This window comes from Vanellus vanellus (assembly GCF_965231255.1).
Source record: "Vanellus vanellus genome assembly, chromosome: 18".
NCBI classification, from domain to species: domain Eukaryota; kingdom Metazoa; phylum Chordata; class Aves; order Charadriiformes; family Charadriidae; genus Vanellus; species Vanellus vanellus.
The window spans coordinates 11,036,478-11,052,327 of NC_138923.1; the positions used below are offsets into that span (position 1 = coordinate 11,036,478).

Consider the following 15,850-nt stretch of genomic DNA (forward strand, 5'->3'; position numbering starts at 1 on the left):
AGTGTCCGCCTGTGGGAGAGAGCTTCTGGGACATGAAGGGTTGGGAGATTTCTTGCATTTGCTGTGTAAAGACAGAGTAGGCCTCTTCTCGTTTTGTCCTGGTTAGAAGATGCCTGTGTTCAAAGGAAGGGATGTGTTCAGCTCGTCGTTGAGGTTAGCTAATGACAAATCTTAGCAAGTGCCAGCTCTGCTGTAAGAACAGGTTAGGCTTCTGGGAGATACATGAAATTAAAGGAGATTGTGTCTCCCAGGAGCAGATAAGCCAGTGTGGAGGGTGTAAACACAAACGCTGTGAGATGATAAAGTACTCGGAAATAATTCTGTGGCTCGAGACTGGCAGAAATGAAGCTCAGAGGGGAGTTATTTAAAGTACTAGCCAGGTCCATTTGGCCTGCAAACAGGGATGTACATAATGAATGTGACTGGACATGACCAAAAGCAGCGAGTGCAGAGGAGGGCAGAGCCGCTGGCGGAGGGCTTTATGGGCGGTGCAGAGCTCTGGTACCACGGTCACGGGCTGTCAGCTGGGCAGCAGGGCCTGGAGAGACAGCGGCTCGAGGATACCTGTGTGGGAGAAGATGCAGAGAACTCCTGGCCTTTTAGACCTGGGCTTCCTTGCCGAGGAAGCTTGGCGTGGTGGGTAGGAAGCAACGTTTGGTGCCTGTCATGCCGGGGCTGCTGGGCAGTGGTCGCTTCAGTGGGGTCTCAGCAGGGTTGAGTCGCCGTGTGGCAGCAGGAATGTGATAAGGAACGAGGGGCGTTTGCACCACTGGAAGTGTCACTGCTGGACGCATGCTTCTTCGCAGCCGGGCTATGGCATCCCGACGGCCAGAGACAGCCACACAGGTACTGCGGAAAGATCCCTTGGAGCGACACTGGAAGCGTGAGAGGAGAGCTCAGCAGCACTTCACCGGCCATCTCCAGGCCCAGGAGCCCCAGCCCGGTCCTGCCCAGCGGGGGGACTACTACTGTGAGCACCAGAGTGCCTCTGGCCGGGCTTTGAGCGCCTTCTCGTATTGCTGCCAGGAGTGGGGTGTATATACTTGTCCCCATGTTCTTCACAGCGTGCTCTTCAGAAGCAGCAGGGCACGAAGGGGGAAGGGAGGAAACCAGCCGTTCTGGGCCTGATGTTCTGCTGAAAACAAGGGATGGGTTGTTGCTGTCACAAGCTTTGGGCTGAATCGGGAGGAATGCCGAGTGGTTGCAATTTATCTTTAGTTCATCTGAGGATTTGCACTCTCTCAGTAGTGGAACTTGGTGGTTTAAAGCGTCGCATGCATGGGGCCCATTATCTAGTGTTTTCTGGTGTGGAAGAGGAGAAGTAATTGGAATTTGCTTCCATGATTATTTCTGTGACATAGAGTTGCCCTGTTTTTCCGCTAGCCTTAGGGGCTGTTGCTTCATGCTTGGGTAAAGCTGTTTACTTAAAAAAAGAATAAAAATCCACTAGCATCTTTCCTAACTCCCCCTCTCCCCCCAAATCACAGTCTGCAGTGTGCTGGTCAAGACATAATCCTGTTCCTTTCCCTGTAGGTGACGACTTCATCAGGAAGTAAGTGCTTCTCGTGTCGTTCTGCAGCAGAGCGAGATAAATGGATGGAAAACCTGCGGCGTGCCGTGCACCCAAATAAGGTAGTGGCTTTGAGGAATTGCCTCTGCTATAGTTCAGTTCCTCGTTATTGCATTTTATAGCCCAGTGCATAGTATCAGCAGGGGACGTATTGTCATTTCAGTGAGCAAGTGTAACTGTGGGTCAGCCTTTTTCCATATTGCTTTCTTCCACAATTATATTTACAGGCAAGTGCCAATTATTTCTTCCCCTCTTTTCTCAGCACACGCTGCTTCAGCTGTTGCTAAGAATTGATCGGACCTGAAGAATGCTCTGTTACTGATGATACTTGCCACTCACGTAGGACTTTCCACCCCCCAAAAGCTCTGGGACAGATGTCAGGTAGTTCCAAGACTGACTAGTCCGAAGGGTTGCCACGCCACACTTCCTGACCCTGGTAGTACCTGCAGCGTCTGCTTTAGTGATGGAGAAACTCGGGTGCCCATCACAAGAAGTTCTCTGAGGTGACAGTGGAACATAGCTGTCCCCTCTCCAGTCAGTTGAGGTGGCAAAGTCATCCCCTCGGGGGTCTACAGAAACAAACCCTTCTCTTCACTACAACGCAGGGACACCCAATATACGCTTTCATGGCCCGCTAAGACTAAGTACATCCTAAAATAAAATCTACAGCTGCTTCTCCCTCTCTGCGCTGGAGTTAGCTAGCAAAGGTTGATCAGGACTAATCAGCCGCAGGATTTCACGGCTGATGAGCTCAATCAACAAGTCTTATTCTGCTGATCAGAGAAGACTCAAATGACGGGATCCTGTGAATTCATTCCTATATCAGAGCCACGTCACTGTGCATACGAGTTAGGTCCATTCTGGCGGGTTGCTAAAGGAGCCCTCCGTGTTGGAGTTTATTGTTCCCAGTGCAGTGCCAAATGTCAGTATAAAAGATTTCCTTCAATATCAGAGTGGGAGCAGCAGAGGGGAGAGGTGGACTTCTGCCTCTAGCAGCGTGTTCCTGCACGTGGAGTTCAGTGACTCCGGTGCTTTCCGAGTGCAGCAGCCTGGTAGTAATGATCTGAAAGAGCTGTGTAAAGTTTGCGCGGTCACACTTACCATGAGAAAAGTCCTGGGAACGTGAGCTGGGGCTGGGCATGTCACTATGGCTTTGAGATGCAGTGTGCAATGGAAACTCATTTGGAAGTGTGCCCTCATCTCAAAACGTGCCATTAATTGATGGCTAACTTTCCATCTTTGAGTTCGTAGACAATAAACTCTCAGTATCTGACTTGATATTCTGTCAGGAATTCAGTGTTCTTGTGTAGTTCCTGCCTGTACTTCCTGAACCTACAGTACCCCATTGTGGACTTCCAGCAGAAGGGTTCCTGCCCAGACTCCTAGGCTGAGCGGTTGCTCTTTCAGTGAGGGGTTTCCAAACAAAACAGGTTACTGCAGAGTCCCTAGCAGCGGTTCAGCTGCGAGTGCTTTATCGTTCAAGTCCCTCCTGCAACAAATGCCCCTGGATGTTCTTCCAGGATGAGGTCAGCATCACTGAGGAGCTCGAAAGATCCACGGTTACCCTTTTCTCCGTTACTGTTTGAAAGATACCCAAGCCAAATTTCTGTTTCTGAATTGTAATGATTCTCCTGTGTGACTCACTCTGTCTCCCATAATTCCTCTCGATGTTTTAGTTGGGTGCTCTGGACTTCTGCCCTAAAATATCGTGAAGTTTGTAAATGCTTCTTCCCCTGGCAGAGGTGGGTGTGTTCCAGCCATGGATGAGGTGATCTCTGGGTGTGCCTCACATCCCTTTATTGGTGCTCTGTTACAGCAAAGAAAATGTACTCCAGGGCTGCTGCAAAGCAGCTCTACTAAAAAGGGAGATGGTTGTGAGACACCTGTAATGTAGCTTCTGTTTTGCAAAAGCCATTAGTGATCGGTGAGGTTCTTTTGAGGCCCTCTTGGCTGTGAACGGGAAATGGTACGTTTATGATTTGGAGGGGTTTTATCTTCCTTGTTCCTTATATTAATTGTCACCAACAGACATGGAGAGCATGGTGATATTTGGAAAATTAACATAAGTAGTGTTATTATGCACATTCCTGAGAGCCAGTATTTCCTTAAAATAAAATGTAATTAAGCCTCTGCTCATTTAGCACATCCGAAATAATTAACTCATATCTTCAGTTTTGTTGTGCTTAGCTTTGTAGGTTTTTTTATTGACCTTTTTTTCTTTGCATCTTTTTTTCAGGACAACAGCAGAAGGGTAGAGAATATGTTAAAGTTATGGATTATTGAAGCCAAGGACCTGCCAGCTAAGAAAAAGTACTTGTGTGAATTATGCCTGGATGACGTTCTTTATGCACGAACTACCTGTAAATTGAAAACTGATAATGTATTTTGGGGGGAGCACTTTGAATTTAATAACCTCCCATCGCTCAAAAATGTTACGGTGCACTTATACAAAGAGACTGACAAGAAGAAAAAGAAGGACAAGACCAATTTCATTGGACAAGTGAACATCCCTGTCAGCTCTGTCACGGGCCGGCAGTTTGTAGAGAAATGGTACCCAGTGGTCAGCGCCAACCCCGGTAAGGGCAAGTCCCCGGGGCCCATGATCCGCATCAAGTCACGCTACCAGAGTATGAGCATTCTTCCCATGGAGATGTACAAAGAGTTTGCCGAATACATCACTAACAATTATATGGTGCTGTGCTCGGTGCTGGAGCCCTCGCTGAGTGTGAAGAACAAAGAGGAGATGGCATCTGCACTGGTGCACATCCTGCAGAGTACAGGCAAGGCCAAGGTAAGACCTTTCGTTGCCGGTACCATCCCACCAGTGTCCATCAGGAGCAGATTCCTGTGTTGGGTTGTTGGAAGTCACCACATCAGTTGGGTTTCAGGCCTAGCCATCATTAATACATGCTAATTTTGCTTTTAATTACAAACAAGTTGGTAGCATGTGCAGTGCAAATTGCTTAATTAGCGAAGAAGTTGGTGGGACCACAAGATACCAACTGAGTGATTTTTCTCTCCTTCTGGAGGCTCAGGGGCCAGGCTCTTACTTTATAAACAGGCACAAATGCGAAAGTAAGCAAAAGGCGCTTTTCAGGGATGAAATGTAAGCAGCGCTGGCTTGACCTAAGCAGCCTGTGTGTGCTGGGTATTCCCGTGGGAAGCCAGCAGGTTCCCCGCTCCGCTCCCTCCTGGCGCCGTCCTGCTGCGCTGAGCACCCGGCACGGCAGGAGCCCATCGGGAGCAAACAGCCTCTCGAGCACTTCAGAGCAAAGTCCGCCCGCGGGCACATGTGGCTCTCAATCAGCTCTCAGTCTTTGGGGTCTCTCCTGGTGCTTCTGGAAGGCAGGGTGTGTGTGGGGCAGCCGTGCGGGAAAGCCATGGGGTCCTGGGGTGCCCCCAGGGCTGTGCTCGTTGCGGGGTTGGTGCTGCCCAACTCGCGAGTGGTGGAAGTTCATCTTTTGTGGACCACTTTGTGTGAACACCCTTCGTGGCTGGGGATCCCCCGCCAGGTCTGGGGGAGAAGCAGGCCAGGAGGAGGCGGAGAGTGGGATTTATTCCTGGTTGGGGTACAGGCAGGGTGAGCAGAGCTGGGGACCCCCTCACTGGAGAGCACAGGCAGGCGCTGAGGTCCCCAGCACACGGGGCATGGAGTTGCGTCCTCTGTCCCCAGCTGGCACGGCACAGCCGTGGCGGGCAGTGCCAGGACTGCAGGAGTTAAATCATCAGCATTTTTCTCTGTTGACATCTCCCTGAACTCTGCAGGGAAGAGCAAGATTTCCAAAGCTTTTCCAGCGCTGCAGAGACGTGAGCTGCTCACCTGAGGGGCAGTCGTGCGGCTCTGCTTCCTCTGCAGCTGCCGCTGCTGCCCAGGACCGTGGCAGGGCTCATGGATTAGATTTAGTTGCCATCTGTCACACAGAGAAGTGGCTTGGCCTCCTGATCTAGTTCAAGGCAGGCAAAGCTCACTGAGAGGATTGTGAGGCCGTGGGCCCATTACTGCAGCGGCAGAGAAAATAGCTCAGTTAAAGCCTTCCTGATCCCGGTGGCAGCGTCTGACCGCAGGAGCACAGGGGAGGATGGCAGTCCCGGTCCCCTTGGCTGCAATACCCTCACTGGGGACAGAAGTGGCTTGTGGCTCACAGCGTGTGAAGTACCGCTCTGTGGTTACAGGAGGAGACCATTGTAGGTGTCCCCGTCCTCACTCCTCGTGCCGGGGTTGCGGCACCGTCAGCACGTGGTTCCTGGGCACAGCCCTGCCTTCTGCAGTGCCGTTCCTCCCCGCGCCTGGGGGGCTGTGCTGCCCTTTGCCGCGGCTCTGGCGGCACTAGTGCCACTGCTCTTGTTGGGGTGACATTGCCATTAAAGATCCTGTCCATGGCTTACACGGTTCTGGTGCAAGAGACTTCAGGTGGCACCCTGGTCTCGGCACCGTGGATCGCGTGCAGGCATGACTTGAGAGCTGTTGTCACTGCTTCTGCCTTTTCCCTCTTCTCATCGGTACTGGAGATGCTCTGGAGAGAGCAAGTGTGTTTCTAGACATGTGTCTGCATCAGTGCTTGAGATCCCAGAGGCTCTACACAGGGGACACAGCAAACAGTAAACAGGCTTGATGAATTTCCCCCCTAAAATGGAGCCTCTTCTTTCCCTGCCTGTCATCTGCCATCAGCATTAGCACGGGGTTTAGGGAGCTGTCAGAGCAACAGGAGTAATTGGAGCATGGGAATGGGGTGGTGCGTCCTTTGTAGAGGAGTTGGACAAGCAGGGAGAGGGAAAAGCAGCAGTAAGGTAGAAAAACCAACGCATGGGAGAGGACAACAACGACTCACCCCTGCGTGTGTGCCAGGGTGCACCCCTGTGGCTGAGCACCGCGGCGCAGTGAGGGGACGCAGCGGCAGGAGAGGGCAGGCTGGTGCCTGGGCTGCACGGGGGGCTCTGCTGGGGCTGCGGTCCCTGCCCTGCGCGGGGCAGCCCCTCTCCGCCTGCGCCGGGGAGGACAGGGCAGGATGAGTCCGATTGCCATGCTGATTGCCGTGCTGCCTGCTCCCCGTCCCTCGGCATTGCCCGGCTGGCCCCCTGGGGGGCTCTGAGCATCTCCCCAGAGTTTCAACTCAGAAACAACAGTTGCTTACTCTTTCTTCCCAGCCCGTCTGCAGGAGAAACAGTTTCACAGCATCCCAGAATGGTCAGGGTTGGAAGTCCCCTCTGGAGCTCCCCCAGTGCCACCCCTGCCAGAGCAGGGGCACCTCCAGCAGTGGCACAGGACACGTCCAGGCGGGTTTGGAATGGCTCCAGAGGGGGAGACTCCCCCCCCTCTCTGGGCAGCTGTGCCAGTGCTCTGCTGCCCGCACAGGAGAGAAGTCCCTCCTCAGGTTGAGATGGAACGTCCTATGGTCACGTTTGTGCCTGTTCCCTCTTGTCCTGTCACTGGGCACCGCTGAGAAAAGGCTGTTCCCATCCCCCCGGCACCCTCCCTTTAGGTATTGATAAGCGTTGATAAGATCCCCCCTCAGTCTTCTCTTCCCCAGACTGAAAAGCCCCGAGTCCCTCAGCCTGTCCTCATCAGAAAGATGCTCCAGTCCTCCAGTTTGTTTCATTTTTCTTTTACGTGAAGGTCGGGTGGCTCTGTACGTGGTTGTGTGTGTCGGGGATGGCACGCAGCGGCAGGCAGGCCCAGCTCTGCACTCCGGCTGGGTTGGATGCTGAGGACACGGTTCCCTCAGCCCAGACTCACCCAGCACTGCTCCTTCAGGACACTGAGCAGGAACATAAAACAGCCTCGTCCCGAAGCAGGGCACAGTGGGGTGTGAAATGGGGTTCGGCGCCTGGGGGGAGGAGAACAGACCCCCGTGGGGAGCCGGCGCGCTGCCGGCTGAGGCTTGAGGCTGTAGACGGTGGAGCCGGGTCGCAGCCTCTGCTGGGTGGGGACCTCAGCCCAGTGGGCAGCGGCGAGCGCCCCGCTGCTCCCCGGGACCGCGTGCGGGGGCCGTGGGGAGTCCCCCTCCTCCTCTGTCCTCCCCTGACCCTCCGAAGCTTGCCCGGGCCGGGGGTGGGTTCCCCGTCCTTGTGCCTTGCCGAGAGCCTTCGCAATGACCTCTTCAGAGCTCTCCCCTGCCCTGAAGAGTGCAGACGTGGCAATCAGCAACCACTAATTTATTTTGCTGATAAAGGGGTTTTTGTGGCTCTTGGCTGCTGTAGCTGACGCTAAAGCAGCAATTACAGTTGGAGTGAGAAACAAGTGTCCAGTAGATTATCTATGAAGACTCGTTAGCAGCTAATTGCTCTTGCGCTGTTTCAGGCCCTGTTTTCCTGTAGCGATTTGCTGTAAATATGGTGTAATCCCTTAATGAGGCACGACCGATTGGGTACATGTGTCCACCCGGAGCCACGCAGCAGGAGTTCCCGTGCGGGAGAGGTGTGATGCGGTGCCGCGCAGATGATGCACGTGCCAGCCACAGCCAGACACCACCAGCGTCCCCGTGCAGCCCCGCAGACGGCAGGAGGACAATCCTTACCCCCCCGACACCCCACTTGGCTCCTTTGCAGTACTGAGCTGCCCCCCGCCAGCCAGGTCTCATTCCCTAAAGCTGCTAAAACGCGGCGGCGCTGCCCGAGTCCCTCCTGCCGGAGAGGCACAGCACATACGGCTGCTGGTAGAGGGGGGACAAGAACTGTAGATGAGTTTTCTCCCTAAATATCTTCTTCCTGGGCTTCATAGCCATATCACAATAGATTAAAAGGTGGAGAATCATAGAACCATGGAATGGTTTAGTTTGGAAGGAACCTTGAAAATCATCCAGTTTCACCCCCTGCCCTGGGCAGGGACATCTCCCCCCAGCCCAGGTTGCTCCAAGCCCCGTCCAACCTGGGGCAGCTGCAGCTTCTCTGGGCAACCTGGGCCAGTGCCTTACCACCCTCAGAGTGAAAGATTTCTTCCTAATATCTAATCTAAATCTCCCCTCTTCCAGTTTGAAGCCATTCCCCCTCGTCCTATCACTCCATGCCCTTGGAAGGAGTCCTTCCCCAGCTCTCCTGGAGCCTCTCTAGGGACTGGAAGGGTCTCTAAGGTCCCCCTGAAGCCTTCTCTTCTCCAGGCTGAACGGGGGAACAGGCTGAACTCTCTCAGCCTGTCCGTGAAAGCAGAGAGTCCTCTCTGGAGTTGTAGTCCATGCTTCCTTTGATCTCTGTTTGGGAAAGGGAAAAGCTTCATCCCTGCGGTGCTGCGCAAGGCTTTGGTGCGCATCGGGGCACGCCTGGGAAGCCCTGTGCAGCCGCCAAGGCAAATAGGTGGAGAGGAGGGGGAAAGGCATTTTGATAAAGCAAAGAGTGCAAACAGTCCGCTGACGGAGCCGCCCCGGCCCTCTGGAAACTCTGACAAACATCCAGCACTAAACCAGCTCTCGGTGGGAGCGGTTCTTCACTGTCTCTATTTATGGCAAGGGGGGACTGGACTGGAAGAGGCATCGCTGTGCCGCGCGAGGGACGTGGTTTTGTGGCTGAACAGAGAGGTGTGGGCGCTCAGCATCTGTCCTTGAATTGTTATGTGCTTCCATCCTCCCAGTGAGAGCGCTGATAAAATGTTACCTGTAAGGGCGTGGAGAGATGCCTAACTATCTTCATGTGTTTTGCAACCCATAGATGAGAAGGACACAGTCGTAATTACAAGTATTTCTGTTGCCATACTCGGTGTTACCGGGAGTGCTCACCCCTGCCATTAGCATGGCTTGATGTGGTCCCTGTGATGTGGCTGGGAGAGGCAGGCTGCATCCCTCCCAGAGCGAGACCAGTTGTGACTTTTGATGCTTCCAGAATATTTCCCATGCTTAGATTTGTTTCAGGGCTGTCTTACAGCTTTCGGAGCTCAGTTCATGACCATATATACATAAAAAAAAACCCTCTCTTGTCCAAACGGTCGGTAGATCAAACCCAGCATTAGACAAAGCTCTAACTAAGCAGCTGCTCACTTGAAATAAATATTTATCGTGTTGTGAATGGAGTGAAGAATAAACATGTGTCCCTGTTTGTTTATGCTGCAAGGATTTGCTTGGGCTGAGCAGATGTATTTACTCCCCTGTGCAGCGCTGCTGGAAACCCCATGGTTCCCTCCTGGTCAGAGCTCCACTGGCGGCGCCGCTTCCAGTGCAGGACCTGCAAATATCGTGCAAGGCTGCCCAAAAGTGCCTGCTCAGCTCAGGGAGGGCACCAGGAGGTGCCTGGCACGGATGGGCTTGGAGGCTGGCACCAGGGCTTGGGTCGGTCCCTTCAGGAAGCACGGATCCCTGCCCTGCCATGGAAGGGCTGCGCACGAGGGGAAGGAAGGATGCTCCGCACGTTCAGCCCTAGACGGGACTGGCAGCAGCCATATCATTCCCCCCACAAAGAGTTTATTTCTCTGATAATATTTTATAGCAGCCATAGTTGGGCTAATAAGGCTTTTAATCAGTTATATGAGCACCCCCACTGTTGGAAGGTTGAAAGGAGGGAGAAGGTCGGTGCATGGCGGCTGCAGGGATCGGTGTCCTGGCTGTCGGGGAGGCGTGCGGGTGCTGAGATGCTGCGTGGGATCCAGCCCCTCTGCCCTCACAGGGAGGTGGAGGTCAGTACCTGTGTTAGTGTTACACCCGTGAGGTTTTCTTATTGCCCTGAGCAAGGTGATGGATGCAGATGCCTGTACATTAACCCTGACATTGCCACCGCACCTCCTTTTCCCAAGGAGAGTTAGAAAATGCCAGAAGCATCGAGGATGAGCTCCAGTGCTCAAAGGAGGGAACATCACTGCATTTCCTGGCAGAGAGGTGTCCAGCGCAGATGCTCAGAGGAGCCGTGTGATGGTGAAAAGTTGAGGACTAGTGGTTGGGGTCTTTCGTTTCGCGCCGTCTGCCCAGGACGCAGTTGCTGCCCCTCCGCCGCTCTCCGGAGCGCTCACGTCTCCGCACCATTGAGTGCCGCAGTTCTCTGCCACTACAGCGTTGACACGTCGGTGTGTCCTGACGCTCGTCCAACTGTAACCTACAGCCCTGCCAACCCCTGGTGTTTTCCACCTTTGCATAAAAGCCCAGCTGGACTCTGGGATAGTCTTTGAAATACGCAGTAATCTTATTACCTTTATCAATTCAATCCTCTTAAGGTTAAGTCAATCCTATTAATCAGGCTTGTGATGTGGAGAACCTTATTATTTCAAAGTCAATCTGCCCATCAGTCAGTTACGATATTGGGAACGATTGGCCCCAGCCCAGCGGGGTGCGTGACCCAAGTGGCATCTGCGGGGCCACGGGTCTCATCAGCTCGGTGACACCCCATGTGCTCCGGCTGTGGGCATGTCCCTGGGGCTGGAGGACTGTCCCTGGGATGGCGAGGTGCAAAATCCTTCCTGGTCATGGACAGTCCCTCCTGCAAGACTTGTGTTGCTCATTGTCTCCCTTTGCCTGGGAAGCACTCCTGCTCCCACCGCAGCCATGCCGGGCCTCCATCTTTCTGCCTCCTGGGCCGAGGATCTGGAGGGGGCCGGCATTGCCCAGTGACACCCCCTTGGGCACAGGGACTGGCACCTTGATCCCCTTTGGGACCCTTCACCAGGGTGGGCTGGGCTTTCCCAGCACTGCCAAGCGTGAGCACGGCGAGTTTCAAGCACTGTGGGGTGCTGGGTCCCCCCAGACGTGCGGGGTGTGCGGGGCCGGGGGTGCCGGTGCTCTGGGCAGGCAGGGCTGTCCGCTGCTGAGGGGATGTGTCACTGAATTAGCTGTCTTCTCTGCTCCGGCTTCGTCCCCTGCGAAGAAGCTTTTTCTTCCAATTTTTTGTGTTTGAGCATTGCAATTAGTTCGCTTCCTTGGCCCCATTGACGTGGGCCATGAAGGGTTGTTTCCGTGAGCAGATGTTGGTTTTTCTCTTGGTGGGTTTCACCTTTCAATGAGCCTTTTCAAACTCGGGCCACCCCCAGGGCACGGCGCTGGTGCCGGCTGACACGGGGCAGCAGCCTCCGAGGGCCACCCGCGGGGACCCTGCACAGAGCGGCGCAGGGCAGCAGCATCCTCATTCCCAGGGCATCACCCCTGTTTCCATGGTCTCCTTCCAGCTTCCCCGGGCAAAGGTTTGGGGGATCCTGTCACAGCCCTGCGCTGAGATGACTTATTTAGTCAGATGTCCTTAATTGCTGCAGGTGGGAGGGACGAGGCAGGGGTTAGGAGACACTTCCTCACCCACAAGAAGATGCTGTTTGGTTGTGGTTTGAGACAGGAGGATGAATAGTGGACCCAGGTGGGGCAGGGGAAGCAGCATCTGAAGCTCAACGGATGCAAAACCCAGGGGAAACTGGAATGTTTTTAGGCTACACTACAGGTGAATCAGGCTGGAGACGTTTGAGGGATGGAGCTGAGGCGCAAGGAGCAAACCCAGGCTCCCGGCAGGCACGGCGGGTGCTGGGGGTGACACCGCCGGGGAGCATTGGGGACGGCCGCCCGGAGGGTGCTGCGGCCGAGGCTGTGGGGAGATGAGCGGCAGGGCAGCGCGGGCGTCCCAGGCAGAGGGGAGGCCGCAGCACTGGGAGCGCTTTGCGGTGGGGTGTTTGAGCCCCACGGTGCTGCCGGGGACTGTCCCTGCTGTGGGCACCGGGCTGCACTCTGGCCGCCACGCTCCTGCCTGTGTGGAGCTCCTCCTGCCTCTGGAGGAGCGGAGGAGCTGCCGTAGAATAGCACCCGCTGCTGTGGGCTCACGCTTGGTTTATTTGAAAAGTGCTGGAAACCAGTGCAGCCTTGTGCTGTCATGCTCTGCATTTATTTATTTATGAATTGCTCTTCTTTATCAGCGTATGTGCAGTGACTGAAGTTGCACAGGTTCAGCTGTGTCCAGTCTGAAGCAAATATCCTTAAAATAAACAGGGGAGCAAGCCTGAGGAACGCTGCCACAGCCCTTAATTTTTACTGTAGACCTTTTCCTTCCCCTCTCGACTCCGATGTAATGAAATAAAGCATCTTATTTTCTTCCATTGCCAGGGGCCCTAACTGAAAACAACCCCCTGCTGATCTCTGCTGCTCAGAAACAGGGAGTTTTATTGGCTTTAGTTATTGCATTTTATTCAGAGCCTTGTATGTGGGTGAGTGAGGCCCCCGGAGGGACTCGACAAGTATTTGCATTCCATTTGTGTCTTCCGAGTGCTGGCTGCTGGCGTACTTAAAGCGGAGATACCAGACGTGTGATCCAGAGCCGATGTGGCTTTTTTGCGTGGAGGGAAGGCAAGATCTGGAAGATGGCCCTGGGACAGAAACGGCGGGATGTCATGGGAACTGACCCACGGACGAGGCTCCTTTCCCGCGGCCAGCAGAGCTCCGCTGGGCTGCTGAGAGCAGTCTCGGCCGAGGAACTCGCTCAAGGACGCGGGCTGTGGGTGTTTTGATCCCTGATACGTCTTGGGGCCAGTTCGTACAGCCCGGCACGGTGCCTCCTGCAGCCTAGGGAGGCTGGACCTGCTGGGGACGGTGCGAAGCCCTGGCCTGGGCGACGCTGGTGGGTGTCCCGGCTCTTGCCTCCGTCCCCTGGTCAGTAACAAGGCTGGATTCTGCCACGTTACACCCCGGCTTCGGGTGCTGTGCCGTAATGGAGCTCTTTGGGATTTCAGCAGCTTTCCTTTCCGCTTCGGAGACAAGCGGTCATTTTCTCAGCTCTCGCGCTGCGGACGCTCCGTAGGGGATAACCACCGCAGCAGAGGTTTCAGGGGGATCTTCTCTGGCTTTGTGTTGAGCCCCACACTGGAATTTTGCCTCGTTTTAAATTCTAGTGAATTCTGTAGATCAGCTAAAATCTTCAAAATTCACATTACCGCTGGCTGAAACTTGGCCCCTGGGTTTCGGCAGCCCCGGCGCGCGGCTGGGTTGTGCGTGGCAGCTCGGCCCTGCGTCCCGCGGCAGCCAGGCCTCAGCTGACAGGAGGGGGGAAAAGCAAACACTTGGCTAAGAGAAGCTATAAAACTCAGTGTTCCTGAGATAATTAGTATGTTGGGAAAGTGACAGGATAGAGAATCAAGCAAAGCCAAGGTCAGCGGCTGCTAATTAAGAATCAGCACCTTGTGTCAGCCTGAGCTGTGGCTTGGAATTGAAACGTACCCCGGGAGAGACCCAGGCAGATAAAGGTGATGGAGTTACCCAGATAGCAGCTAACGGGATTTGAGCAGGGGTTTAACGTTTCATTCCAGCTTGGCTGATAAAAGGGGCAAAATGAGAGAAAATAGTGGGGGGAGGCGCGTGCTTTACTTCCAGGCGGGATTTCTGCCTCTGCAGCTGCCGGAGCATTGCTGATGTAGCGGGATCTGCGGAAGGGGATCTTCTGGCTAAAGAAATAATGGAAGTGACTTCCCCCCCCCCCCCAAAGCTCCTGCTCTGGCTTTTTTGGAGGCTCTTCTAGGAAGGTCACGGCAACGTGTCGGTCCCAGTCCCGGTCTTGTGGGAGATGGGAAAGATCGGGTGGTTGGATGCTGCAGAGGTGTCAGCCTTCCTCCCCTCCTCCTCTGCTCTGCGTCGGGAGGCGTACCTCCCTGCCGCCTGGGTTTTCCTTCGGCTGGGACAGAGGCACAGCGATGAAGGGCCTGTGGATTAAATGATTTGGGTCCCTTGGGTTCAGGTGGAGCTGTTTGTCAAACCTTGATTAAACTTTCAGTGCACAGGTATCTGTATGAAAAATGAAATGGAGCTAAGCGTCTCTCTTGCAAGTCTCCCAGACTGCCGCTGGCAGGGACTGGGACCCGCGTGTCCTGGGCTGGAGCAGGCTGGGTCACGGGCACAGCGCTTCGGGGGCTCTGGGAGCCGCGCTCTGCGTGGGGACGGCAAGGACGGGACCTGGGTCCCTGCGCGGCAGCTCGGGTGCTCCTGCCACCCCTGCCAGGAACGGGTTACGTCTGGTACGGCCGTGACAAATGAAGGAGAATTTCTTAGTGAAAGGTTATTACCGAGCAGATTACTTTGTTTTAGAGGGAGGCAGTTTAAAAAAGGTGCCCTTGGTTGTACGTCAGCATTGTGTTCTCTGCGTCCCGCATGGGGAAGCAGTAAGAGGTTTAATGCCTGTGATTCACGGGGTGCCAGCAGCCTGCGTCCCTCTGTCCCCGGGGCCCAGGTGAGTGGTGCTGGGTGGGAGGAGGGCGACCCTTTCAGCTGGGTGGGGGCCCAGAGCTGCTTTTCCCATGAGCGGTGCAGAGGACAGAACCTGAATATGTATTAGCATTAAAAGCTGCATGGCGTTTCTCCTGCATTAACGCTAGCTACAGCGCACTAAATATTACACCGCGTAGTGGATTTTCAGCAGAATGCATGGGGAGCTACGTGACCCTCTCCGATCAGATAACGCTGTCGCTGGAGCAGACACGGAGCTCGGCCTGAAGTGCTGTTTTTCTGTTAGAATTTGCAATTCAGTAGCCCGGACTGATGCGCGGGGCGGCTGTCAGCATGCGCTCTGCTCCCACCCCGCCTTCCATTGCTCTGCGGCACAGAGGATTATAAAATTGTGTGGCATTTGGTTATGTGCGCATCAGACCAAAAACGTGCCCGAAATGTGTGCTGTAGCAGTGCTGTTTATTTCCACGAATGCTAAGGAAATGGGACATTTGAGCATCGTCATGGGTATTACAGGCTTGATTCTCAGCCGTTGCCTGTGGGGCGCAGCCTGTGACGTCTCGGTGTGCCCCTGTTTTGCAGCCAGTGCGGTTAGGCACCGAGCACAGCCACGCTTAACAGCAGAGAAAACGTTTCACCCACAAAACGTGATGCTGATAATGAGACCCAGCCAAAAACCGACGCTGATGGAGGGGTGAATGTGATGCGGGCCTGGAATGAATAATTTTTCGGGGTGCAAAGGTCGTGACTCTCCAGAGACTTATTTCTCCTCTTGTCTCCATGAGGTTGGAGAAACCATGAGAAAAGTCGGGCTGGTGGTGGCACAGGGTGCACACACGGGGTCACCCGCAGCACCTCCACTCCCTTCTGTGTCTCACCAAGGGGAGACCTCTCCGGTGCCTGGGAGGCGGCTCTGCTGAACAAAGTGTATGTCAGTGCGTGGTGACCCACCATGGGCTTTGCTTTCCAGGATTTCTTGACTGACCTGATGATGTCTGAAGTTGATCGCTGTGGTGAGAATGAGCATCTCATTTTCAGGGAGAATACATTGGCCACCAAAGCAATCGAAGAATACCTGAAGCTGGTGGGGCAGAAATACTTGCAAGATGCCTTAGGTATGTACAGAGGGTTGGCACGTCTCACCCAGAGAGGTCCTCCTCTAAGCTGCAGGGTGCTCTACGCGGTG

At 54.5% G+C, this 15,850-nt stretch overlaps 1 protein-coding gene across 1 annotated transcript in view; it reads left to right on the forward strand.

The window, feature by feature from the left end:
- The window catches only part of DAB2IP (DAB2 interacting protein), a 56,985-nt gene that overhangs the window by 14,336 nt on the left and 26,799 nt on the right, over positions 1-15,850 (forward strand). The window contains exons 3-5 of the mRNA XM_082492459.1: positions 1,534-1,632; positions 3,807-4,361; positions 15,635-15,779. Coding sequence (XP_082348585.1) covers positions 1,534-1,632; positions 3,807-4,361; positions 15,635-15,779 — 799 coding nt within the window. The remainder of the gene's footprint in view (positions 1-1,533; positions 1,633-3,806; positions 4,362-15,634; positions 15,780-15,850) is intronic.